Below are 27,890 nucleotides of genomic sequence, written 5' to 3' on the forward strand. Positions count from 1 at the left end.
GGCCTGCCAGTAGTCCCTGACAACGGATGGCAGTGATAGATACGAAATGGTTGATAAAACGACGTTGAAGAGAATGAAAAGGCTGAGCTTGGGTGGAAGAAAAAGGGAAGAAAATGTCTACAGAGGGATAAAACTTATTTTTGAGAAACAAATGCTGGACTGTACTCCGAGATGGAGAAAGGTGGTAGTGTGAGGGGTTTGATTAACTAATGAACATTTGAAGAATCAGGGCATAATACTCCAAGTAGAACTCTGTGAAGATCAGTGCTACGAAAAGATTGACTCACGGGAAGTAAATTTCCTTCTTGTTGTGTCTTCATACATAAGAAATGTTCTCTATTTACATACCTTGATGCTTCCCACTTATTGAATTTATATTTTTTCTTCCATTATATGTCAACGCTGAGGAGCGGTGGTTCTGAGCAGACACCCATCTTACATCATTGCTAGAGTTTCAGCAACTGCATGAAACATAATGTGATCTCGTGGGAAGGCCATCAGGATGTGGAGTCTGCTGAACTCATGACATTTATCTATCAAGCTATTTAAACGATTTACCACCAAAGCTAGTTTCGAGAAAAAGGCATGCCGATAGTGTGACAGGCATCCAGGTCGACAAGAGGTGGATCTCTGATCTTTTCCACGATCCTTGCTGACGAGCATTTCACGGGGTCGTAGTTCACTGTTCAAGTGTTCAGAGCGGAAACAGTGCACTCATTGTGTTGGAGGAGAAAAACAGATAATTTCCTAGATTATGAATCCACGTGAGGACTAATGCTTCATTGCTCTTTTGGTTCATGTAGGAAAGGTTGACAATTTCTTCCCAGGTGGCGCAAACACATGGGAGCGTGAACAAACAAAACCTCTTATCACGTGACCATAATTGTATTTTCAAAGGGAGATAATTTGTGTTGTTTTCGTTAAAATGGATTATACATGGATATTCTTTTTACCCATCAGTGTATTGAGAATCGACCTCTGTATCCTTTCTTTCAAACTACCTTCAGCTCAGGACATAAACTACTTTTCCCATGACGGGGGAGTGGATGCGTCTCTCTTTTTGCCAAAGGTTGAGATCAGCTGCTTTCTTTGAAAAGCCTGGGAGACTTGGAGTAATCTCTGCTTGTCATTCCCATCAGCGTTTTATACCAGAGTTGATTTCTGGGCTTGTTTTTCTTTCAAGTTCCTGCTGAAAGTGAATGTGGTTGTGTCGATGGGATTAATGTGCATTGGCTGGCAAGTGGGTCCTCAAAGGACTTTTACTCTAAGCATCCCCTTTATTGAATTTGTTGTAAACTTACAGCTGGACTTACACTGGGAAAATCCAAACCGTACAGGTCTGTACTCATATTTATAGTTTATGTACATGTATGCATGTGTATGTGTGTCCTAGCAAGAGAAGCAAATACTGAAACATAGCAGGATATAAACTTAAATAAACAATATAAAGAAGAAAGAGAGAAACTGTTTCCCCCTTCAAGAGCTGAAGAGCCCATCAGATGATTATGTCTGCTGCATTAGAGCTGCTCTTTTCATGCTAAACGTCAACAGCAACCCGTGGGCGGCGGTGGGGGGGCGAAGAAATGTTCTTGGGAGGACGACTGAGACACGGTGCGGCCGGTTGTCAGATCGAGATCAAAAGCCTTCTCGAAGGGAATTCCGTTTCTTAGACGGTGAAGAAACAAGCTGGACATGAGCCAGCACATAGATTGGAAAAAAAGGGCAAGAGAAACTTTTGAGATGAATTCCAGAGCAGTTTGGAGTGCGGCTGCTTAGCCTGATTGTTATCTCGATGACACTTGAGGATGACGAAGAAGACCAAATGACCACAGAGACATGAAGGGTTCGTCACACGGACCAGACCTGCCACTCTGTGTCTATAGTTATTCCCATAATACTCACGGAGAACATTAACCACAACCTTTCCAGATTGAAGCACTCATCGGTGAATCTGAAAAATTGACTGAGTGGTTCCTGGTCCAGTTACAGTTCTGCTCTAGTGGAGAAAATGTGGGACAGTGTGTTGACCATTATTCTTTTATTTATACGTGGTCTACCTCTCCTTCTGTCTGTTTATCAGTCTTTTTTGTCAATCTGTTTTTAGTTTATCTGTGTGTCAGTTAGTCTTTTTGTTTGTCTACTGTTATTCAGACTAGCTGAGTAGGTAGTCAGACAAGTCAGTAGGTATTAATGGAGGTAATAAGGTAGGTTTTATACATCCATGCGAGGGTCAGCAAGCAAATTTTGTGATCTTTCCCTTATTTCACGGCAGCTGTGAGCATTCATTGTCATTCGTAATCACCTGAAAGTCTACATCCTCGCAGACATTGGCAGGAGACTGATAAAGAAAGTGTTTGAAGACAGACTTTCAAGTTTCCATCATCTTCAGTAAACACTTCACTACAAGCTACCTGAGACAGGAAACACCTCACGTGATTCGATGATAATTCACGAGCTTTGAACATTACCTACCTGTGAATATTTCTATGAAACTAAAACCGCCAAGTTCGCATCGTCTCCAAACTTTATTTTCTCCTGTTTCCCATGACTTCAGACGGCCGGTCCCATACAGTGGGTGGTCATCAGCATTTGTTATCTAGCAAGAACAGCAGCATCCACTTTGGGTCCAACGCCTAACAACTGTCCTCCAGATTGCAGACTGTCGACGATAAGAGAATTAGTTTTCCAGCTTGGTATTTTACCTCCGAGTAGAGTTTCAAACCTTTATACCAGATGATCAGGAAAAGGTCAAGAAAAGGGAAAGGACTTTGTGTTGACTATTACAAAGTTCTGCACACCGAGCTACACACACACAGACTTTCTCTCGTGTTCACACACGTACACACGCATTTACCTAAGCACACAGGTATTTACACAGACCAACAAAGTTACTACAGGTGAAAGCTTTTTGGTGGAGGACTGGCTGACAGACTGTTGCCACACACCAGATACCAAAGTACAGATAAATGCTTTTAAACTGGCAAAGTGATTAAGTGTATCATCCACAGAATTCCACAAATTCTTTGCCATCCCTGTATTTCTCCCCGCGCACAGCCGACAGGTTTGCCTGTTGGTAGATGGGATTTCACGCCTGAACTACCTGGAACCTTACCCATAGAAAAAAAACACACAGACACACAGACTCTCACACACATACACACAAACTATCTCTGGCTCCAAGGTGCGTAAATTTCATCATGGAAAACTAACCAAGATCGTTTTAACTGCTTCGAGAATTTATTATTATCACACGTGAACAATAAACGCCCTAAAATTAAAGTCATAATTTATTGGCGACACAATAGTCCTGTAAGTCTTCATTTACATTTTTCTATCTCTTTCTTCCTCATTCCACTCCCCTCGCTTGCTCACTAATTTTTCATTCATTTGCTTTTTTTTCATTTTCTTTCCTCCTCTCTCTCTCTCTCACCTCCCCTCGTAATTCTTAGGTGTGCTGAGAACTACAGGTCAAGTCAAAATATTCTCGGACATTTGTCGCGACCTGAGGAATGAATAGTCCGTGATGAACAAGACAGACAGATGTAATGCAAGCAAATGTCCATGGCCGGCGGGCAAAGACACAAACTCAACATCCTGCAAAACTCATTCCTCAATGTCCCACCCGAGCACAGAATGCGAACCTGGACTTCGAATAAACGAGATGAAGAAGATAAGGAGTTCAAATCCCTTTTTTGACTAAAGTCCTCTCAAGAAAACTTACTTTTTTCTATTCATTAATTTCTTTCTTTTCGTCATCATCTTCTTTCATTCATTCTCTTTCTTTCCGTATCATCGTCGTCATCGTCATTTTTTCTTTTCTCCATTCTTTCTGACATTTTTAGCACAACATTTTTTTTAGTCTTTTTTGCTATTTTCTTCTCCCTCATTGAGCTACTGGAAATAATTTTATTTGCTACCGCTCTAGTCGGGATATGTTTATAAGCATATTATCCTATTCTGGTGTAATATGATCGCACCGTCCCTTCTGAATTCAGTGATCTGTTCTCTAACGGTCGTGGTTTCAGTGATTCGACGGTTAGTTTCATTCAGTTATTTCAGGGGTAATTCAATATTTGCGAGCGCTGTCTCCAGGTAAAATTTATAACCCCCGGGATCTCTCGTCATAAACCTAACTACAACCGTTCTTCTCTTTCTCCTGCCGAAGAAAATCAGGACCTTGGAGTCCATCGCCTCCATCTGAACCCTGGCTGACCTCAGCGGCAAACTTGTTTAGTGTCACGAGGCTTCTTTTGTGTCGGGAGGAGAGAAATCTTGGCCGTCAGTCCACATCCTGCATCCATGATAAGAAGGACAATTTTTGTCACATGACTTCTCAAGTGATATGTTTGTGTATCTGGTCAAGTTGTGTGTGTGTGTCAGTATGCCCATGTGTTCACGCCTTGCTCATCTGTTTCTTCTTCCCCTGAGCGTGGGTTGGGATGTGTTTGTTAATTCTGTGTCCTCGCTTCCAATAATCTTCTTACATACGCCGCCCACATCCTCCAGGTGCCCTTCCGGCTGTGATGATCAATGTGTCCCATGATCAATATATTCTTCTGCTCCACGAGACTGTGGGCAGTCGCCATGCAGGCTAACATGACGAACCATGGCCAGCACATGCGTGATAGCGGTGGTTTCCCTTTGTGTCCCCACTTCCTGCATGTTCACTCTTCCGGAAACACAATTTCTTTCACTGTATTCCCCAGTCGGCTCGGTAAGAAAAAAGTACGGCATGCCGCTCAAATTATATTTTCTTTTTTTTTTCTTTTTTTCTAATCCTCTCCTCAGACCCTCTGTGTCAAAACGTCATCATCCTTCCAAAAGTTTTGTCTCGACATTTTCCGCAAAGGTAAACCGCGTTCATGCAAAGCTGTCATCCCATATAGTGCCTGGGTTCCCATTTCCACCCGAGGCCCAGCACACAAAGAAGCTAAATCAGCCCCACGGCTGAGCGACCTCACTGTATTACGGTTCGTGGACAAGTTTCATCTGGGATGCTGGGACCTGGCCCCGGTCAATTTCGTCTGATCGCTCATCTCCCTCCACGTCCTTCCCTAACCTCGCTTGAAAGAAATTTCTGACTTGGCGCGAGGACAGCGGCCTCTGCATTACCGTTGTCAGCATTATCTTCCTGCAGGAGCCTGCCAGCTCGGGAAGAGGGAGCAGATTTGGGTCAAACGAGTGTCAAAGCAAATTCAGAGGGAGTCTGGGTAACTTCCGCAGGACCATCCACAATCTCCCTCCTGAGGACAATGGTGCACTCAGGACCTTCAAGACTTGTTAGTTCGGTGCTACATAACGGTTGAAGGTAACTTATCTACATTTGATGACCCACCCACCACCACCACCACCTCCATCTACTTCATCTGAAACACCAAATCCATGATGAAACATCACATCTTGAACTAATGCCAATGACAATGATTTTTTTCGACTACATCTCCATGATTCGCTTAAGATTTCCTTTCTTCGATTCTCTCTTCTGTGAGATTAGAACAATTTTAAGCCCTAGCAGGTAGAAATTTTCTTTTAAACCGAGTTCTTTACACGATACTGCTTTGATCTTTTTGGTTGCATTGTGGTGTTTGCATGCTTTGATCTTGAGAACGGAAGGAGTTAACTCCGGGGCCGGTGCCAGTGCGTGTTGCGCCCCGGGGGTAGACATGATGCTCCCCTCCCTAATGACAGGCACTTATAACACATTCAGCAATTAGTTTAAATGTTCTGGTCATCGACTTCAGTCTTAGCATCTTTCTTAGGTTTTTATTTCTGTTTTTATTTTAGTTTTAGTTTTTGTGTGTAAAAAGTTATTCTTTCCGATCTGTTAAATTTCCAAGTCGTGCTTGATAGAGTCAATGGCCAGCCCATGCAATCTTTATGTTAGTTTTCGTCGCTTTAAACATCAAAGACCATCTCTGCACCTTCCCCCTCTCAGTCTTTGCCCCCTAATCTTTATTATGTCGTTAGGGGTGATAGGGGTAAGTGTTAGATGCTACATTGTTCTCAACTCCAGTTTTGTTTTAGGGCAATGCCCATTTTCTTTCCTTCTTACTACTTTAACTTTCCCCAAGCCCTCTATGGAGCCAGGTATCATACCCAGGTGTGTCGACTTAGGGAAGTTCGCTGCGCCACACGAGTATCGAACCGCACACCTCTGCTTTCGAACGCTGCGCTCTATTCCCTCTAAAAGAATCATGTACACAATGTCCTAACATCATTCGTCTCCTTAGAAAAACTCGGACTTTCTATGTCTTCTCACCTACTTTGCTTAATTGTAGAACTGAAGCTGTTACTTTCTCAACTTCGTGAAAGTCACTTCAATGGAGAGAGCCTCAGTTATTTATATAAAGAAATTAATAAATGATTTTTAATAAATATTTTGCACCTGGTAAATAAATCTTTAAGCCCAGCAACTGATGTTTGATCACACCTGATTGCAAAGCTTTTCACATCTCAGCTGCTCACAACTATGCTTCAGGGAGCATTACAGGTTGGAAATGTTCAGTGAACTAATTAACCCTCGACAATTCGAGACTTTGACCGGCAGTTGAAAAACTTTCTAGAGGAAACAGTTTGCTGTATTTACATATCTGGAATCTTCCTTTTTGTAGCCTTCACACTAGTTTTTGACGAATTATTTCAAAAATGTATAACATCACTAGCACTCATAATCTTAAAAACTAATCTGAGATGAAAACCAGAATGACACAAGGATGCTGATGTTGGGAGTAAGGAGGTCAAAAATCTCTCAGCATGCAGCTCCACCTATCTCAATAATGCATCCACTTTTTGTGGAAGGAAGAAGGAGAGAATGGATGGAGGAAACCTGATTGCTCTTGCCTTCGATATATGAAACCAACAATTTCAAAACTTTGTTCCGATGCCTTTCAGAAATAATAAAAGAATGTGATAAATGATTCCTGAAATAACCGTCATGAGGAACGAATGAGTGAAGCATGATTCATAATTTACATTCCAATATTCTCGGCGCATTGGGATTGCCTCGTAAAAACGAAGATGGTGTTATTATGTGTGAAACTAAATACTAGGAATATTTTAATTTTCTTAACTACTTAGAGACTTTGCGATACAAATTTATTTTTTTATTTTCTTCATTCTCTTCTTTATCTCGATCACACTGCTCTTTGTCCTTCGCTCATCTCTCTTTCTGTGTTTTTCATCTTCACACATGAACTTATTATAAGATACACTTGTCGCTACAAAATGTAAGATCTTAATGTAAGACCTCTCCAAATCCAGGTGAGAATTGCGATGTTTAAGCCTGATTGTATTGGGACTTTTTGCTGAAACATAGGGAAACTTTAGCAACGAATTCTACCCATTCTTGAAACGAAATTTGCACTCGGGTAGGCCTTTAAGCAATGATAGTTTATTCTAAGAAACACCCGTGAACAGAGCGTGTAATCCATCACAAACCAGCTCCTTCCTGTGATGGTGGTCCACCCACCCCATCCATTGCCCTGGCGTGTGACACGATGCCACGTGATGGCGGTGCAGCTCATCCGAGTTGTTTCTCAATGCACCACTCACTCCCTGGCGATGGTGGCGTGCTGCAGGTGATCAGACGTCCGGAACACGGAACCTACTTTGTTTGGAGGCCGTCACGACTTCCGCTCCAAGTGATGCAAGATTCATTCATGTCCATGGTTTTCATGAACCTGCTTGGTGAATATAACAAATTGTATGTAGTCTGGTTACGGGGCCCGCTCTGTACAATTCAGAAAGGTGAACTAAAGCCGACATCTGTCGGCTGGACTCTAAGGACCAGTTCAAACAAAAGGAATAATGGAGATGATGGAGGTGAGGACTGCAGAGGAAACGTCATGGGCAATGGATTCCAATGGCTTATCTTCTACCTTCATTTGCTTCAACCAGCTACAGGGAGTTGTCCACCACAGCGGAAGTTTTTTTCTTTACAAAAGTATTACAATATGATGTAGAAAAAAGTCAAGCAAAAGACTAAAAAAATCTCCTGAAAATGCTCGAAAAACAAGTTAACAAAAACAAGAAGTATAAACAAATAAAAAAAAACAGAGGCTAATAACCAAACAACATATGGACACAGAAAATAAACAAAAATATCAACTCAAAATAAATACTACTATTTCTATTTCTCGGAAGCGAATATTGTCCACTTGACTCTTGGTCCACAGACTGTTTGAATACGAGCTCATATCTCCTGTTTCTTTGGCAACAAGAATTACAAATCACCTGTATGCCCTTTCAAACTAACGCCCTCTTTTAGGGGAATGGATCGTCAATGAGAACACTTCAATAGCTTGCCAAGGTCCAGCAGACTCCATCAACGATATCAATCACACGAGGCGAGAAAAACAGTCCGCGTTAATTAATTTTATTAATTTTTCTGATCACTTCGATTGCTGGCCTTCCAGGACCAGTACAGCCACACTGCTGTTTACTGTCGATTTGTGCCAGGTGGGGCGTGACGCGACATCACGTGTGATTAAAATGTCCATGATGTGAAATGTTATATCCTGCTACCCGGAGAGTGGTTATCGGCGACTCGGGTGGCAGTTAGCACGGGCCCAGTGAAGAAATAATGGACCACGTGGACGTGTTTCATCATTGCCAGTCAAGATGGACGCCGATAATAACTTGCCTCTTGCATTGCAGCTTGTGAAACTTTATCGTTTGACAGGTCCTTGTGATGTTGACACATCTAGCGAGAAATTAGAATACAAGCCCTCAAATGTACCCACCAAAGGCAAGAGGAGGTGGGTCGGAGCAAGAAATCAATGTTCTTACATGTTCTGGATTTATTGCACGCTGGTGGTGTGTACATCTGGAAATAGAAACATTTTCGAGGTTTAATCCGATGGAAAGTTCAGCTGATCAAGACCTTGACGAAGGAAATAGAATGTTTCATTGGCTGCAGGTCATTTCCTTTCCCATGTCTGTCAAAGTACTCCCCCTTGTGGGATATTCTCTTTAAAAAATGGATTACTGAAAACTAGATTAGAGGGCTATGTCATGACCTGTGTCGCTGACCTTTCTCAAAAAAACTGTGTTGAGTGGAAAATAAATGAGGGTAAGGGGGAGGAGAACACCAAGTCCCTGATGTCAACATGAGAATGACTTTGCTCGATTGAGTTGCTTAATAGATTGGAAGAGACTGTTGTCTGCAAGAGGGAGGGATGGAGAGAGAGAAATACAGAAAAACAGGGTTGACTGAAGAAGTGTGGGATAAGTGTCGTCTGCGTCTGTCGCATGCTAACATCTGCCTGACGATCTGTTTGGAATATCTTTCTTGTTTTTGAAAATGTGAAAAAAGTGAAAAATGTGAGAAAACAGGAGTGTTTTGACAGTGGCCTGCTGGTCAATATGTGTTCTGGGTAAATGCATCTGTAGTTGGCGGTCTTTGCAGCGCTGTACAGAGACCACGAAATCCATACTGGACGCAGCCTCCAACATGGCGACCAGATTTGCCTGATTGGCTTCACACACGAGTGAAAATTCCTTTTGGCGGATTCTTGATGAAAGTTTCAGCACTTGCGTGTGTTCGCACACATGTCACGTACATTTCTTGTCTTCTTCGTCAAGCAGCGTTAATCACGTGATGCAAGAACTTGAATCTCCTTTTGTGAGGATACAATCACGTGATACAAGTACTTGAACGTAGCTAAGGTGATTTTTTTGTTTTGTTTTTATTTTATTTCTTTATTTGTTTTTTTTTGTTTGGTTGTTTTCTTTTGCTTTTGTTTTGTTTCTTTTTTTGTTTGTTTGTTTGGTTGGTTGGTTGTTTTGTTTTGTTTTGTTTTTGTTGTTTTTTCTTGTTTATTTTTTTCGATGTTTTTGTTTTGGCTATTCCACTCAAATAAATAACAATGAATGATCATTAAAAAGTAAGAAAATATTTTTTTAAACTGTGTTAGTGAAGTGCATGCGTGTGTTCTTATGTTTGTATATCATAACGAAGGGGACATGATAGTGTTGGTCTCAATATGCTTGTCTTTACACTAATCGTTACTCGGGATGAAAACCGTAAGGTTCTACAAAACTTATTTATACTAGAAACTTTGTTTTGCTTTGCCTCGAGAATAAAAATAAGTTATTAGGCTTCCTGTTATGATACAGAACTTATGAAAGCACGTGCAAACATACGCGAGACTATAAATATACTCTACCTTACAGTGACTATAATGTACAAGTTATCTCTATCAGTTTAATTATTTTCTTTATTAATTACATTCTCTTTCTTTATTCCCCAAAATACCAAATGCATACTTCTAATCTGGAGTATTAGTTCTCTGTTTCTCACTTTCTCTCCATTATTCATTCATTATATTTCGCTCTCACCCATCTTCTCTTTCTCTCTCCATCCATCATTCTTCTTTCATTTACTCTTTTTTTGTCCTCGTGCTTTTGAAAGTGTAATTTACAATCCTCTGGTTTGCTAATTGTGTTACTTCCAAGGGCCGGCATCGTTAGCTTGCAGGCGGGTACACGAACGTGCGTGCATGCTGGGACCGCGCGTGCAGGGAATGCTGGGGCTGGTGATGACTCTCGTATTTACAGGAGGGACGGAAGTTCGCGTGTAGCTTTTCCACTTTCTCTCTCTCTCTCCCCATCGACATGAGAGTTTCGCATGATGCACTTCACATGCACATGTTTTGAACATCATCCGTTTGAAAAATAAGCTCTGTAATGAACGTCTGATGGCTCTGACATTTTCTTTGGAATAAACAAAAAGGAGAAACACCTTAAAAAGGTTCTTCCTAATCCTGGATATATTAATAAAAAAAACCTGTAGTCTTGTTGTCCTTTATTTCAGAAAAGCTTTTACAGTTTGCTTTGATGTTTGAAGGGTGAACAAGCTTTATTCCTTCTACTTCTTCCTCTCTGCGGGATGTGTGTGAGAGAGAGAGATTGACAAAGGAAGAAAGTGAAATCCTAGACATTCAATTTTTTTTCTGTTAGTCGCGATGTGGTACAATGTGTCGTATGCAACAACTTTTATGTACAAACATATAAAACATATCTGTCATCATAAGTGCTCCGCCTGCTTGCATGAGGACTACAATTATGTTCACTCTGTGGCAAGGACTTCAACAGCCGGGAATTAGTTTGTTAAAAAAAATCTTAGAGCTCAAGGTTTTTGCCCTTCGTTCCTTCCTCACTAATTTTCTCTGGTGTTTGTGCAACGGTTCTTACAGAAGCACCCGGCACTCGCTCTGTGAAAATTTATAATCATCCTCTCCAAGTAGTCTTTATTGATGGCCAACGTTTTAATGTCAGTTATCTCTTTTGCTTTCAACTCTTATAGTCGTTATCTTTGCTCACCTCTCTCTCCCTCCCTCTTACATATATATAAGGAGAGAGAGATGGACATAAACACATCCATACACACATTGTGTGTTTGTGTGTCACTGTCGTCTCTGTCCTCTGCTCTCGATAATTATTCTTGTATTCCCTTTCATTTCCCTGTAGGATACAGGCTGCCATAAGAAGGGAGGGTAGACTCCGCTCGCGGCTACATTCCTCCGCCTCATCAAATTAGTGGCAAGGAATCAATAGCACGTCACTCCGGCCTCCCCATGTCACCCTCCACACGGACCTTCTTTTTAATCATCATCCATGGCCCTCATGCCCTGGGGAATCTTATTCTTTTGTCTTTCTTGCTTATTCGCTGTGCCTTTTACCAGTCGAGATTCTGATTTTGGAGGAAAGCTCAGAAGGTTCCTCATTGAATTTCGCTTACAGACCAGCGTCCCGGCGATGCTTCTAGAAAGGTTAAGTGGACATGTTTGAAGGGGAGATTTAGAGTTTACCATATAAATCGAATGAAACGCTGAAATAAACGTTTCGGACTGAAGTGATCTGCTCTTCACTTTGTGTAGAAGCCATCGGGGAGACTGTTGTCACCTGTACACTCTCCTCACCTGTAAGGTCGATGACGTCACAGCCAACCTTTATTTACACTCGTCGCTCAATTGGAATAACGGTTTTTTAAAAGTGTTCCTCTCCTATTTTGTTTCCGGAATTTTAGTTTATTTCTAATCCATTCAAAGGACATCGACCACAACCCTCTCTCGTCTTCATTTTCTTCCTCTGGGCGAGAACTGAGAAAGAAAATTGTTTAATCTTTTTTACAGGTGCACTGAAAAGTTATTAATGTAAATGTCTCTGTCTTTTCAACCACACATTTTATTTTACCCGACATGAAAATATGAATGTGGTTATCTCGGAAGAAGTCACGGCTTTTTTCTATTGAGAACTTCAAAACATTATTACTATAATTATTTGTAAACGTGTACATGTATTCATAAAAGATAATTTAAAACTTACTATGGCCTGATTTTTCTAAAAATATTTTAACCTACTGTATTTGTAGACAACATATCACATTTACTTTACCAGCATGCCCTATAACAAACGGATCTGCTATTTTTTTCTCTAGTTTCTTTCGTTATTCAGGGTATGTTATATCAGGGTACGTACCCACCAGACATTTAAAGTATCAACCCTCTTCAAAAAATAAAATAGTAAGAAAACATGATTTTCGCCATCCTTAAGGCAAGTATAAAAAATATAGTGAGACGGAAGTGACTTTTTTGTTGTCTGCTCTTGCCTGGCAAACATCCCCTTCTTCCCTAGCATCCATTGTTTAATGTCGCAGATGCCGTCAGGATTCATTACTGTTTGGCAAACACCGGCATATGCTTTATCGCCTTTTGCGATCCGATCGCTGGACTACACAGTAGTTGTAAAGCTTTCCATCTGCCAGACCTCCTTCAGGTTTTCTACAGCGACCATTGTTTAGTTTTTCTCCCCTTACTTGTCAGTCCCAATCTTGCCGGTCACTTCTCACCTCATCGTTTGCGCCTCGTATTCCGTAAGAGCATTTACTTTTGGTGGGTCCTCCTTCTTCTTCCTTTCTTTCTTGAAACCTGGAGTTGCTTCCACTTGCTGTTCAGCTACCTTTTCTCGACTAAAAAACATCGTTAGGAAAAATCACAAACATTAAAAGGTAATGAGCAAGGGTGAATAGAAATTTTACTGGATGGATGGATCCTGGCTGACATGTCTTAACGTCTTCCGCCGCCATGTTCCAACTGACACAGGACGATATTTCATGGTTTTCTTGTTGTTAACTATTACCTTTATTTATTTAAATCTCCGCCTTACTCGTTCACTCACTCATGTACATGTTTACACACGCAAGCTCTGGAAAACTCTTCTTTTCAGACTTTTCTTACACTTGTAACAGCTCCGCACTTTACGAGGTCAAACCGTTTTAAGTTTGTATGTGTTCTTCTTACCTTCGCAATCTCCAGACAGACAAGGTCCATTTTTCTTGAAGTAACACGAAACTCGAACGGGCCTGCTTCTTCGTCGTGCAATCGTAGATACACACACACGTCCGTCGGGGGGGGGGGGGGGCCCGTGAGATGGCCGCGGAGCACAAGTGGCCTATTACCGTGTTTTCCTGACTGGTTTATAATCCAATTTCGTTTGAGTGTAATGGGGCCTCCACCCGGCATCCTGCTCTAGGGCAACCCCCGGCACAGGCCGTGTTTGCAAGCCGGATGGAGCCTGGATCCGAGATTGTTTACCGTTTCTCAGTCTGCTTGCTGTAGTCAGCGCCTCGTCTCGCTTTTCCTGGCGCTGGAGCCGGCGGATGAATTCGGTGATGGTGTTTCCTGAGCTTGTGGTCCGACATGTTTCTCAAACTACGGCAGTATCTCCATTAGTCGAGCTTCCTTCACCTGACCTGTTACTGGAGTTTGGATCTTCAGTTTCCGATGTTGTTGCTCTAATTGTTGTTGGTGGCGGTGGTAGTGATTGTGGTGTTTTCTTTCATGGTTTCCTGCATTTCTTTTTGGAGTAAGAAAGGGGAAATCTGTTTAAGAAGGATTCTAGAATATTTGTTGCTTCCTTCCTTACAGGTCATCTAGGACTAATCACATGCTTTGAGATGTCGACAAAAAGGGTTAGGGTGAGATACCTGCTCAGAAACCTTTCAAGTGGGAGATGGCTACTGACTATAGCCACAGGTGAGGCTGGCCAGACGGCGTCCACACCTTATCATACATTACTTAGTTTGTCTTCCACCTGCCGTGTCTTGACTACTCGAACCTCGACATGGCCTTTGACCCTGTCCTGACTGCCACGTGAGTCCTGTGGCAAGAAACAGGCAAGATAGAGTCTTCTTCTTTTTGTTCCTAATTACCCCCAAGTGGAGCATAGGGCCGCAACTACACTCCACCATCCAGTTGGGACCATGTCATGCCAGCTGCCTCCACCTCTCTGTGGACTGATCTCCTCCATGTCTGTCTGGGTCTCCCAACCCTGCTCCTCCCCTGTGGGTTCCATCCCAGAGCTTGTCTTGTTAAATTGTCGGCTGGCTTTCGCAAGGTGTGACCAATCAACCACCACTTCCGCTTCTCAAAACATCACCTTGCAGATAAAGTGGTCACCAACACACACTTGAGAATCGTACATTGATACGAAAGGCTTTAAAAAATGGAAAAGCTGGACCATATGCTAATTAGTCGTACCTGTGTACAGATTTTGACCTCTCTGTGTAAGCATGACAAGACGTGCATCTCATAAATAGCAGACGGGTTACCCGTATGTTGAGAAATAGTATCGTGCACCGAGCTTTACCTATTTGCTCGCGTGTGTATATATATATGTGTGTGTGATAATAAATGTTTGTTAAGCCATTTTCTTCTTACCTATCGCTTCCTCTGATCATTTCTTCCATCGGCTCGTCGCCCCTCTCTCCAGACAAAAATCAGTCCCCGTCGCCGTCGCCGCCACCGAAGAAGACATCGATTTTCAATTACCAAAGGATCATTAAAGCCCTCGGTCAGGGTGAGGACGAGAGCCCAGCCTGCAATACTTCTCACGGATGTCTCCGGATTTTAGAGTTAAAATAAATCAGGGCATTGTGACTATTAATCAGCGTGGTATACACGGCAATTTAAAAATCAAGTATTTCATGGGAATCCTAAAAATCAGGAGAAAAAGAAAGGAGGAGACGAAAAATAGTCGTCATCATTGGCATCGTCAAAAACCAAGAGAACTTGGGCGTTCGAAAAAAAAATTCTTGAATGAAAAAATGACATTTTCTGCTGTGTCTATACTCTGTGAAAAGATAAAAGAGGGGAAGGAAATAATATTTTACACTGTCCCAGCGTCTAAGGTTATATCACAGCAAGGCAGCCAGTCCTGTCAACAGATACTACATACAGAGAAAGAATGGCGTGCCCGAGACGAGAACTGAACCCAGGACAGCCAACCCCGACTGAAAGAGAGAGTGTGTGTGTGAATACTTGTGTTGGCACTTGTCAAGAAACTTTATGATCGAGATTGTGATTACCTGATGGAGAAGGTTGATACTTGTTACTAAGGAGCTTGCTGCCTGCATCCCTAAAGTCTGATTTAGGGCTTCTTGCTGCCTCTGGTGCTGAAACCTTTTGGAGCGCGCAGTGCAACAAAACAAAATAATAAGTTGAGGAACCGAAGATAAAAACATGATATGGAAGCAAATAATGTTTTGATTAACAAATATTGATAACAAGCCAGTCCTGTTATGACACGTCAGCGTTCATAAGACGGAAATAATGTTTAGAGAATTGAGCGATGGTAAAACAGAAAATAATTGCTTTGCAAAAGCAAAATCATGAAATATTACATTATATATGTATACACACATAATCTGTGTGCACGCATGCGCACATGAATACATACACTGTACAGCTTTGAGGTAGTATTTAACACCAAAATATAAAGAATAAAAGAACAAGATTCTAATGGCACAAACTTCTCAAATGCCTCAAGACTCAACGACAACTTTCTGCATCAACAATCGCAACAGTTTTACACAAAAACAAAAATCACACCACTGATAGCAGACTGAAATAGCATCAACTGTTTTGTTTTCAGTGTTTAATGCCAACATTAATATATCAGGGACCATCTGAAGCTAAAATAATAACCTACAGCTTACTACCTGACGAAACTGCCTCGACATTTAGCATTACTCACTCCACATGTTTACATTGTCGGCTGAAAAGATTTCAGAATGATGATGATCTAACCTGTCCTCTGTAAGTGCCAGACAACTAAAAGTGATCCGTTTCACGAGCTTTCTCGTCTTTACACTCACATCTCATTTCTTTACCGCGTAGTAAGAAGAGAGAATTATTTCTAGAATGATTATTACATAGCCAGAGATGATCATGCTTTGTGCGCATGCGTCATATTTTCTTGTTTCTTCATTACATTTTCAAGAATTTTCAGGATGGAACGAGGCAAATGACTGCACTTTCGAATTAGAAAAGTGGAAGGGACAACAATTTTTAAAATATGCAAGAAGAGTGACTTGGGGAACTAAGACCCCATGGAAACTAAGCCCTCGTTAAAACGAGGTTTTGCACGTGGTAAACAACTTTGTATCGGCGACACATCAGCCAAGATGTTGATGTTCTACCGCCATTGACTTCTTAGCTCGGTCCCAGAAGTTTGTGTTAGGTCTGGCAACATGTCCCGCATGCACGAGACTTTGCCCTCTCCGCCAAGGCAGCTGAAGCGTTTTCATTAGGTTGTATTATCATTCCATTCCCTTTTTAGAGTTTCTCAGCTTTTTTATGAGCCGTTTCTTTACACGGAGAAGGAAGGTTGTTTCCAGCTTAACACTAACATTTTAATCCAGCTGCACTCTGAATAAATACCTGGAGTTCGTGCAAGTGCCCGGATGATAGTCTTCAAAGGGTTTTAGTATTATTTATTCTGCAAATGTCAACTACCTGTTCTCAATAAGATATTTTTCAATTGGCAGACAATTGAATGAAGGCTGACTTTGATTTTTGCGGGTAATGCATATACCTATCCCACCACTTGTCAATCTGAAGACATGAGATTAGGTGTGACACCTTTTGGAACTGGATTCAGTCTATCCCGTCTTCACAAACATCTGCGCCTTTTCCTGGTTAAAAACAATTACTGGAGTTTAACAAATCAGCAATATCAATTATTTCTTTCCTGAATGCCAGCCTGTGCTGAAGTTCAAGCTACCACTTCTCCAACAACAAAAAACATGATTATTTCCTCTGTTATCTAGTTTGACATTTAAAACAGTTTAATTCCGAAAATATTTTTTTCTATTATCCAGCAACCGATTTAATTTCTGCGCAGATGTATTTCATCTGGCAGACTGTTCGAATCTTAAACACCATCGTCTGCCACTACCCCTTCCTCCCAGCAACCTGAGATGGCCCGCTCAGTCTTTCCTTTTGCTTTGCTCCTTCCTTCCCGGTTCTTCGCGACTTCGGGAGATTAATGTCGCCAAACGCTGTCACGACCGGCGAGAGAAAAAAATCCCAAGAAGCTTGTTGCCTTTTCAGGACCACCATCAAGAAGGTTTAGAAGCACTTGGCTTGACAACTGCTTCGACTCAGTCACAGCTGGTCCTGTTATTCTGTTGGTTACAGAAAGCTCCTCCGCATGTTGGCTGAGATCAAAGTGTAGCAAATGGTTTCTAGAAAGGAAAGAGTTTGTTTCTGGAAATTCTCCATGTCCCTTCTCTCCATCTCTCTCTCCTCATTCCTCTCTTTGACATAAATGCACGCAAGCTCTCTCTCTCGTTTGTTTCTTTGAATTTTTATGTTTAAACATTTGCTTTATACACATTCTCCACCGGGTATAAACAGGGTGGACTTGTTTATAGTGCCATGCTTTACATCTTATTTTTAGGTGCTGTCTACGCCTTCTCACAAAGTAATATTAGGGCAAAGAAAAGGAAGTAAAGTGAAATGTAAAAGGAACAGATCGGGTGGGAGATCACGGGGTTGCTCGGAGCCGGCCTCGGCAGGAAGTGAGCAATTAAAGAGTAGTGGCAGAGAATGATGTTGAAGATTCGAACACTCCGCGAGATTAAATACACCCAGGAGCAGATGTTTGTCAAGACGGTTAGAGTGGTTTCCTGAACCCAGTTTAAAAAAAAAAATGATTCCATGCCTAATCTGACTAATGTCTTTAGAATCGACAGCAAGAGGCGTGTGGATGGAGAGATATTTCTTTCTGCGAAGGTTAGGCCATAGCAACAATGGTTGGGAATTGAGCTTTTGTGGTTTTAGCTACTTTTCGAAGCAGAATTTTATTGGCTTATCGAAGATTTCCTGTTCGAGAAACCTATTCCGATGTCATTAACCTTCTTCTCAACATGAGTGGCACGCATTCGCCACATCGTTTCGAAGACCAGCTTACAGTAGTAGTACCAGCAGTAGTAGTAGTCATCCATTAGGGAAAGGATGAAAGTGTGGATAAAGTGCTAACGAACATTTGAAACAATCATTAGCTCATTAGCTCCTATGACTAAATTCTCGTTCCTTTGCAGATGCTGCAACCACAATGAGAAGAGACTAACAGCTATTGGCTGAAACGCGAATACAAACACACCCATACCCACGATTCCAGCAGAGATACATCGTCAACAACAGTCACAACATCAGACCAACGTCAGACGGTGAACAGCGTCGAGCGACATCAACAACAATGAACGTCTCCACCATCCTCATCTCCTTCTCCACCACCCCGGCCGAAGGACCTCCTCTCCCCGCCAGGGACGGTTCTTCAGACACGCCATCAGAAGAAGAAGAGGATGGAGCGCTGCCCTCGCTGGAACTGATCATCCTGTACATCATGCTGGGGCTGTTCTTGGTGCTGGGCGTGGTGGGCAACGCCCTGGCCTTCTACATCTACTACCAGAAGAGGGACAAGACGACCTCCACCCTCTTCATTCTCTCCCTTGCCGCCACGGACTTCATCACCTGTCTCATTTCCATCCCCTACACGATCATCACAGAGGTCGTCCAGTAAGTGTCTCGTGCAGTCCATTTATTTCCAACGACTCGTCTTCTCTTGATTTTGCATGAAAACCTTTCATTGGCCCTTTAAACACTCTTATTCCGTTCCTCCTAGGTCACAAAGTATGTTGAAATGGAGCTGATATGATCAAACAGGTAAGGGCTAAAAAGATTTGCCTAACAAATAATCCAAAAAAATATTAACCATTTAAAGGCATATCATCTTTCCTCCATTTTTTAAAGAATTCTTTCTTTTGAAACCAAACTCCGTGTAATATTTTCTTTACAACCCAGATACCTTGAATGCAAATCATATCAGGCAAATGAAGCAAAACTAATTCAAGTCAGGTTTCATCAAAACTTTGAATTCCAATGCAAAAACATGGCACTTCCGCAAATCGGTTCTCGCGACATGACGAGAATGTGATCGAGATGTGACGTCACGAGCTGTGTCCCATTGGCTAATTGCGTGTCTCTATGGATCCCTCGTTAATAATGTTCGCACGCGGCGCTTGGCGGCATTTTACTTTTATTGTGTATTAAATTGTCTTTCATTGCGGCTCGTCTATCATCGGAGTGTTTTTTTCGTCTTTCAATAGCTATTTGATTTTTATTATCTCGCGTGCAAAGCGCCCAAGGTCGTCTAGTGGCCATGGTAACGCCTCTTCGTGATTAGTGGCCACGAATCTGCTCTGGCAGCACGCGAGCTTGCCTGAGATTGTCGCATGGGGGACTCTGTGACCGTTGTGTCATTGTTGTCCAAGCGCACGAGTGCTCTCCACGTGAAATATTTCTTGTGGGATTTTTTTTTCACAATTTACTATTTTTAGCGTCTTTTTTCTGGAATAAAGACAAATAACAATAAAAGGAAACATAAAGTCATGTCTTCATCCTTCTGATAGGTGACAAGCCGTTTATGCCAAGAATAAGTTTATTTTAAAAACAAGCATTCTACATTAACACATGTGCGCTGTACTTCACCTCGATTGAGCCACCACTAACCTATGCCTCAAAGGTTAACCCGAATTCAACAATTGTTTCTTTATCATTGGGTTAAGTTTATTTTAAAATATGAAATCCAAAATTTACGAGTACATAATTATGCTTAATTTTCAAGATATAAGCCTTCAAATATCGCCATTCTCAGCGGCCATTAGGAAAGAAAATTAACCGCTATACAGGAGAGCTCCATTATGTGTAAGTGGTATTTTCATGTGACACCTCTTGGAACCTAAAAAAATATACTTACTTGCATTCCACTTTATTTTATGGCATTACCCAACTCATTTCTTCCATGACAAGTTTTAAAAATATCCACAACTTTGGTAAATTATTATCCTGTTTCGCTTTCTGCATCGTTGCTCTTCTACCCATTGACTTCATCTCATGGCACAACGAAACTATTTTAGCAAATTTCTTGTCATGATCAAAACTTTTTGGTGTATTTAATAACATAAATAAAACCTTTATTTCAGCATACTTCGTATCAGATCCAAAATATTATTCTCTTTTTCGTTTAATTTACGACCCCTTCTTTTATTTTCTTAGTGTCATTAATGAAAACCTGTTGATTGCTGTAAAATCGTTTTCTTCCAACTCTTTGTCATAGGTATCATCTTGTTTACGACTTCATCTGCAAAGCCTACCTGTTCTCTCTCACATTCAACGTCCCTCTCTCGGCCTTCATCATGGTGGCCGTGGGGTTCGATCGCTACTTCTGCATCTGCCACCCATTCCTGCACGCCATGACAGTTAAGCGGGCCAAGATCTGCTTGGTGTGTCTGACGTTCATCGCCTGTGTCCTCGGCGTCATCACCTCGCTTTCATACGGGGTCTACCAAGAGGAGCAAGTGGAAGTAGTTATTCAAGAGCTCGTCACAAACTCCTCCATGCTCAACTTTTCCTCTGCGCCTACCGATTCCGAGGCTTCTGACGACACCGGAAGTACGCTGTCTACCTCTTTCCTGGGCACCGGAAGCGTGTGGGGCGGCGCTGGAAGTAGCGGCAGTGTGACGGATGGCGACGGGGGCAGTCGTTCCTCTGACGCGACTCTCTACTCCGTTCTCAACGGCAGCTCCCCCTTTCGTCAGTACACCACAGTGCACGTGGGTGGCGGGGAGACAAACCTGCCGCTGGACGTCACCACAAGACTGACGGCCGGCGGGTCGGACCTCCAGGGCGTCCTAGTGAACAAGACTGTGAACATCAGCATGGCTGTGTACTATGGAATCTGCGGTACCAGCACGCTGATCGTCAGCCACAAGTTCATCAACATCTACCAAAAAATCTACGCCGGAACATTTCTTTTTTCTTTCATCATCATTGCTCTCCTCTACGCCCTCATCTACCGCTCTATCCTGCTCCGCAGGGCATGGAGAGCCAAGCGCAAGAGGATGAGCTGCTATGCCAGTGTCACCGGGCCTGACACGGCTCTAGAGGAAACCCAACTGACCAACCTCAACAACGGCAACACCAACGCCGACATCACTTCCTGCCGGGTGGCCTCCCGCACCTCGTCGGCTCTCCGAGACCGCATGCTGTACGCCAACATCAAGACGGCGGCCATGCTCTTCGTTGTCACAGTCGTCTTCATCATCTCTTTCCTGCCTTCATGGCTGTCCGGGCTTCAAGTCATCCCCTTCAACATCATCCTCTTCAACTTTTACTTCTTCAACAACGTGGCCAACCCTTTCATCTACGCTTTCATGAACCGCACCTTTCGAGACGACCTGAAGCAGCTCTTGAGGCGAATCCGTAACCGACTCTCCAGTTAATGAAATAACGAAAAATGTCATCTGAACAGAATGACAAAGGTCACGGCTGTATCTCTTGTCGATAATCAGCTCTCGTGTTTTGCTTATTCAAAAGACGGTTGCTGTCTTTCTTTAAAGAAAACAAAGAGTCCTTCACCCAGAACTAAAGCTAACAAACCGATTAACAGTTGAGGCAACCGGTAAAAACTGCGATAATTCTTACACCGATCAAACTTGCAATGCTGGATAATGGTGCATCATTTTTATATCATTCGTCATATCAAATATCGTTTCTTGAGAGATTCGTGGGCGTTTCCTTAGTTTCAAGTGCCGTGGACATGATGAAAGGGAACTGGAAACATTTGTATCCATGCTGCAGGCAGGTTCGCTTCCAAGAAAGACATCACACAAGGAGTTAACAACACCCGTGTATTATCTTCATATCATAGATTGTTTAATTTTCACCAAGGATTAGAAGACTGTGTTTGTGAAAGTAATTATGAGAATGAGAGTTGTTCAGCGACAAGCGCTTAAAATTAACTTGAAAAAGTGTCAGTCTTAAATTAAACACTGCTGCTTTACAGAAATCGCCATTTCATAAATTTTCTATCGCTGTATCCCAAATGGACTGGAAGTACATCCTCCTCAGAGGTAGGCACAATGGAAGAACTTTCTGGACCAGACTTCTATGGTCTGGAAACAGCTCATCGGTCCTAATCATCTTCCACAGTGTGATTTGGTGTCCAGTCTATTGCATTTCGTGGAGGGCTGACAGATGCATTGTGTGTGTTGGTGATAAAAGAATAAACACTCCGGTGATGTCAAGATGTTTACAGGATAATTAATGGTACATAGCTACCTTTGCTTACCGAAGTGATCACAAAGGGCTCAAAAAAAAGAACATCAAAGAATAAAGAGAGACTGTGAACTGCTGAAAACGAAAACACGAGTTACAAAACATTAATATTGAAAATCATAACAATAGACGATTAACCCTGTTTTTTTAAACCGAGAACACAAATAAAACCCTTTTTTTTATCCACAACAGGATATAACTGTGTTTAGAGGGGGGATGTCACAAATATATGAACGAGAATTTTATAATTGTATATCGTCTCAATATTTAAACCACAGTGTTCATCCAAATATAATCTTCGTTACAATGACTTTTGTGAAGCAGTGGTTGTAGCATTGATCATCGACATTTAGCTTCACTTTATCATTTAACGACAATTAAGGTTTGTGTGACATTTGTTCAGCTTCTTTTGGCCAATGGAACAGTCTGTTTGATGAATAATTTAACTTTTGTTCATAAACTATAATTTTCAAGTTTAGAATAGGTATGAACCACAAAATATCTGTATGCGTTAGTGTGTGTGTTAGTGTGTGTGTGTGTGATATCCATACTGACTGTATGCCAAGATAGATCAAGTACAAGTAATAATAATAATATAATAACAAGATATATTTGCTGTTTGTGATAGTTTTTCTTGGTCTTGGTCTTGTTGCTGAGAATTATGACTTATTAGTGTGAATTAACATGTTTTGTATCTTGCACTTCAAGATTACATGAGCAAGTCAGTGTGTACCGATGGTTGCATGAAGTTAGCAGTAGCTGACAAGAGTTCGATACAAGGAAGCAAAAACGGGGAATAATATTTGCATCACCGAGGTCTTGTTTGTTTGTTTTGTTTTTTGTGGGTTTTTTGTTTGTTTGTTTGTTTGTTTGTTTGTTTGTTTTTGACGAATTCCGAAACAGGATTGATAGTAACCTTGTTATAATTTGCATTGATTTCATCATGTGGAAACCTCTTTTTGAATCTTCAAGTCCTGGACTGTTTTGAAATCGTGTCTCCGTCCAATTGCATTTATTGAAAATTATTTGAGCTTCAGAACCTTGTGGTGTTGTAGGACTTTGTAACTCTGTAACTCGCCATTACTCGGTCATTACCCTATTACACCGTTACAGTCAGGTGTATGAACTGTGTTTTACTGGCAGTGATTGCTGTGCTTTATTCTCACATTTAAAAAAGCATTTATCGCAACTTTGATCAAGAAATTAAAATTTTTCGTATTAAAAATATCTTCGGAATGCAAAATCATCTGATATTCAATAAAGTACAATTTGAGGTATTCAGTATTTGTAGAAGAATCTCTGACAAAGATTTCTCGGTCCAGATATCAATCGATGCTTTCGAGAAAATATCGAACACCACGAAATTACCAAAACCATTATTGCGATAATAAGAAATGATCATAGAGAAAACGAGATTTAGAAGTTGTTTTGTGTCGTTGTATATGATGATAGAAGATGTGCAGGCTTCTGTAGCACACGTCGTCAAGTCAAGCGTGGCATCATTTGATTGGATGGTTGACTGATTTGATTGGAAATACTTCCACGTAGCGGTGATTTCACATTATGGGAGAAGGAGAAGAAAAATATAATGCTGGAAGAAACCCCTGCCCGCAAGGCTTGTGAACCTTTGCTTTATCCAATGAGAAGGCCCGAGACAAGATCTGAACCAGGAACGACGAATCTTCGATAGTTTAAAAAAATGGTTTCAAACATTTCAGGAGTAGTTCCTCTGTTTTAGAAGTGTGATTTTCTCGTTGGTTTAGTCTGCAAATATATAAAAGATACTGAAACACGGGAGACAACAGCTAGTGCAGGAATTTATGAAAAGTTAGTCCGTGACCGATATTTCTCATAGCTGAGGGCACAGGTTGCTGGAAGGGTCTTTATTTCTCTCGTCGAGGTCGTTTTAATCTGAGAAATACAGAGAAACATTTAACTTAGTTTGGCAAAGATTTCACACCACAGAACTTGCTAGTCTTTATCAAAACTTTCCCCATATTTGTCCTAAGAAAAAAGAACCGACATGAGTGATCACGTGGGTTGACAGCATCAGAAGGTTGTGAAAACAAATCACGGCTAGAATTCACATCCAACCTGTGACCTGCTCCACTCGCAGGCGGGTCAAGCCGATAACCTTTCATCGTCCGTACCGCAATGCCTGCGCTCGTCAGGAAAGTGAGGGGAGATACAGGCCGATGTTGTTACGTAATCAGGTCAAAGGTTATCAGCTTGCCCAGCCTGCAGACTGTTTATCGTTCGATGTGACGTGTGGTAAAGGTCGTATCCAACTGTCATGGCTGGCAACAGCCAGTAAGTAAATTGTGACTGCTTCCTACTTCTCCCTGCTCAGTGTTTTCCCACTTCCTGTTAAAAGACCAGTAGGGTGTGAAATATTTTGTGGTGATTAAATAAAGCTTGGTTCAAGACGCCATATCTGAGCACCAGAAAGAAATCAACCACACTGACGTCATGATTGTACATGGATACATTTGTGTTGTGAAGGTGTCCACCAAATGGAGATCAGACATTGTACGTTGCTTAGGAACACCGTGTTGTCCCGATTTTTACGATTTTAGTCGCTCTCTCTCTCTGTGATGATATTTGCTGGGTGTATATTTCGAAATCGAAAGAAAGGTATTCATCCAGATTTGGGAAAATAGTATCGTGTACTGAGCTTTACCTAATCATCAGCAAAAGTTTTGCGCCCCACTAATGTTTTAATGTTATGAGGGATTTTTCTTTGAACACAATGTGTCGGTAATAACCGAAAGGTCGTTCGTTTTCATTTCCAGGTAGTTTAGCTCCGACACTTCTTTAACATGACAGTAAGCATCCGTCAAAAGTCTCCTGTCACCTGTGCTGTTCAACATCACAAACTGATTTGTAAAGTACACTTTGCAGACGACATGGATGTGATAGCAGGCACTAACAAAGAACTGCAAGACTGACCAACAGAAAGACAGTTCGAACAGGTAAAGAATGGAGACCAGCCCTGGCATTGGCAACGGTGATGCAATGTAGATATCTACATGAACAGAATACGGTTAGAAGACGTAAACAGGTTTAGTTACTTGGGAGTAGCAATGGCGAGAGAAAGAATAGGTTTACCAACCTGACAAAGTGTCCTGATCGTCCTGTGCAGGACCTGCTCACATCCACCCGAGACAGGAGTGAGTGGCGGGCCTCTCACCTGCCCATGTGCTCCCCCCGGCTCCAGTCAAGGGAAGAATAACTGACAGAGCTCAGATACAGAAAATTTTCCATTATTTTACTAATATGATCACGTATAGGTGTTTTAAATATTTTATATCGATATATAAATAATTATCACCTATAGAGTAACCGGATCTACAGTACAATTATTTTAAAGTGCACTAAAAATGTGCCATCAGCAGTCACTGCCGGTAAACTTACCTTTCGGTGAGAAAAACAAAAATCGTTTGCCACTTGTACAAGTTTAAACTTGATGTGTGAAGCAGACGATACACGTTGTTGCTTGGGATTGTCGGTTTTGGATCCGATGGTCCTGAGGTCCGGTGTCATTATGTTTTCGTGACAGTCACCCTTGTGCTAGTCTCTATACTATTCGTCTCGTGCTGTTGTTCGTGACTGCAGTGGATGTTAACTTGTGTAACAAAGTCGTCGATTGTTTTAGTGACATTCACTGTAGGACAGCAAATAATCGGCAGTACATCTGTACATATATATCTTTGCTGGAACAGCAATTGTGACCTGTATAGTGATGACTTCTACAGTCGTGAGTTATACAATGATGATGATGTCAACCGTGGTTGACATTTTGTAAAGGTAAAGCGATCTGTCAAATGTTTATTTCCATTTATCCTATGCTCACAAAGTTGTTTACAACTGCTTACATAAACACACATACACACACCTGCATGCATTTCTCATTCACAAAATAAGCTTTGCTCAGTGTTTTAAAAAAATCCATGCCTTCTTGATGTTCTGTCAGTTCGATTTGCACGTGTACAAACGACACTATTTTCAAATGTTTTGCACTTTGCTTTGAGGTAGGATGGAAAGACATGGAGAAAGAGAGATGAAGATATTAATTAAGTTTTTTCCAGTGTGCGAGCATGTATATGTGCATTTGTTTGCGTTTGAGTGTGTGCCTAAAATTGTAAATGAAGGAGCGGATAAAATTATTACTACCCGTACCGTCCCATAATTCTTTAATCTTGTCAGTTTGTTTTCTCGTCCCGTTCAGTCACACATTCAATCCACCCTACACACTGCCTGTTATCGACATCTACCCCGGCCTTACTATGACGTCATCGCCGACCACCCCGACCACCCAGCTCTTTCTTCCCATCAGACCACACCCATCTGTAGTGGAATTAACAAATGCTTCTATGTAGTCCTTGTTCGTTCGTGTGACAATAAAGAAAATGTGAAAACGGTTTCTTTCTTTGTGGTTTCTATCAGGCGGATGACAATTTTCTAGGGTCTTGTGATGCACGTGGGTGTGAGTGTACCCATGAGTGGCAGTGACCCTTGACTGAGTTCATGGAGAGACCAACTCTGTTGTCAATCCTTTCTTGGAGGACAAGAAGGTTAAATAAGCTCGACCACCATCTCTGGTTCGGAAACACATGACTGAACACAGGTAAACCTTCGTCTTGTCCGGTTGTCCTTAAGACAGTGCATCACAGAGTTACATTGGTAATTATTTTGTAAGATGTCATTGTGTGATTGCGAGCTGCCCTTTATTTAATGGTCGACAAAGGTTTGTCATACGAAGACCAAAACATGAAGACTCGGCCAAAGTTCTTGTGAGAGTCGTGAACAGCTCTCTAGCTTCAAACATGGAAGTTAAATCAGATGGACTGCAATCTCTCATGTGGCAGAGACGAAAAAATAGAGAATCAGAGTAGACTTGTGATCTGTTTCATTAATTTTTATGCATTCCTTTCCTGTTATAAACTCCACTAGAAACGTTTTGCCTGCAACATATTCTTACGAAGGGCCTATAATCTTTACTAGATGACAAGAAGCTTATAAACATAAGCTATTGTTAATGTTTTGTGTTTAAACGTTTTATTTCAAAACAATTTCCAATGACAATGATAATAATGACAAGGGCTAACTTTATTAATCCCAACTGGCAATTGAAACATTGGAATTCTCAGTTACTATGTATAAAAAGTTCTAATTACAAAATAAGTTCTTGTTGCAAAGTAAAAAAATTATGAGCAAGGGACACAATCTTAAAAAAAAAAGAAAAAAAAGTTTCATGTGCTTTGGAACATTTATATGCACACCTACAACATTACACACACACACACACAATTAATTTGTGATTAAGCACCTGGATTGCAGACGGCACGAACGATTTCAGCTGCCTACTGCTTCTCCATGCAGGCAAAGCATAAAGTTTACCTGAACTTAATAATAAAATCTCCCGTT

At 41.5% G+C, this 27,890-nt stretch overlaps 1 protein-coding gene across 1 annotated transcript in view; it reads left to right on the top strand.

Moving 5' to 3' along the window:
• LOC112556710 overlaps window positions 1–26,904 on the top strand; it is a 51,956-nt gene extending 25,052 nt beyond the window's left edge. Inside the window, exons 2-3 of the mRNA XM_025225957.1 lie at window positions 18,386–18,863; window positions 20,464–26,904. Coding sequence (XP_025081742.1) covers window positions 18,544–18,863; window positions 20,464–21,628 — 1,485 coding nt within the window. The 5' untranslated portion in view covers window positions 18,386–18,543 and the 3' untranslated portion in view covers window positions 21,629–26,904. The remainder of the gene's footprint in view (window positions 1–18,385; window positions 18,864–20,463) is intronic.
• The last annotated feature ends 986 nt before the right edge of the window (window positions 26,905–27,890 follow it).

Source organism: Pomacea canaliculata, linkage group LG2 (assembly GCF_003073045.1).
Source record: "Pomacea canaliculata isolate SZHN2017 linkage group LG2, ASM307304v1, whole genome shotgun sequence".
In the NCBI taxonomy this organism is placed as follows: Eukaryota; Metazoa; Mollusca; class Gastropoda; order Architaenioglossa; family Ampullariidae; genus Pomacea; species Pomacea canaliculata.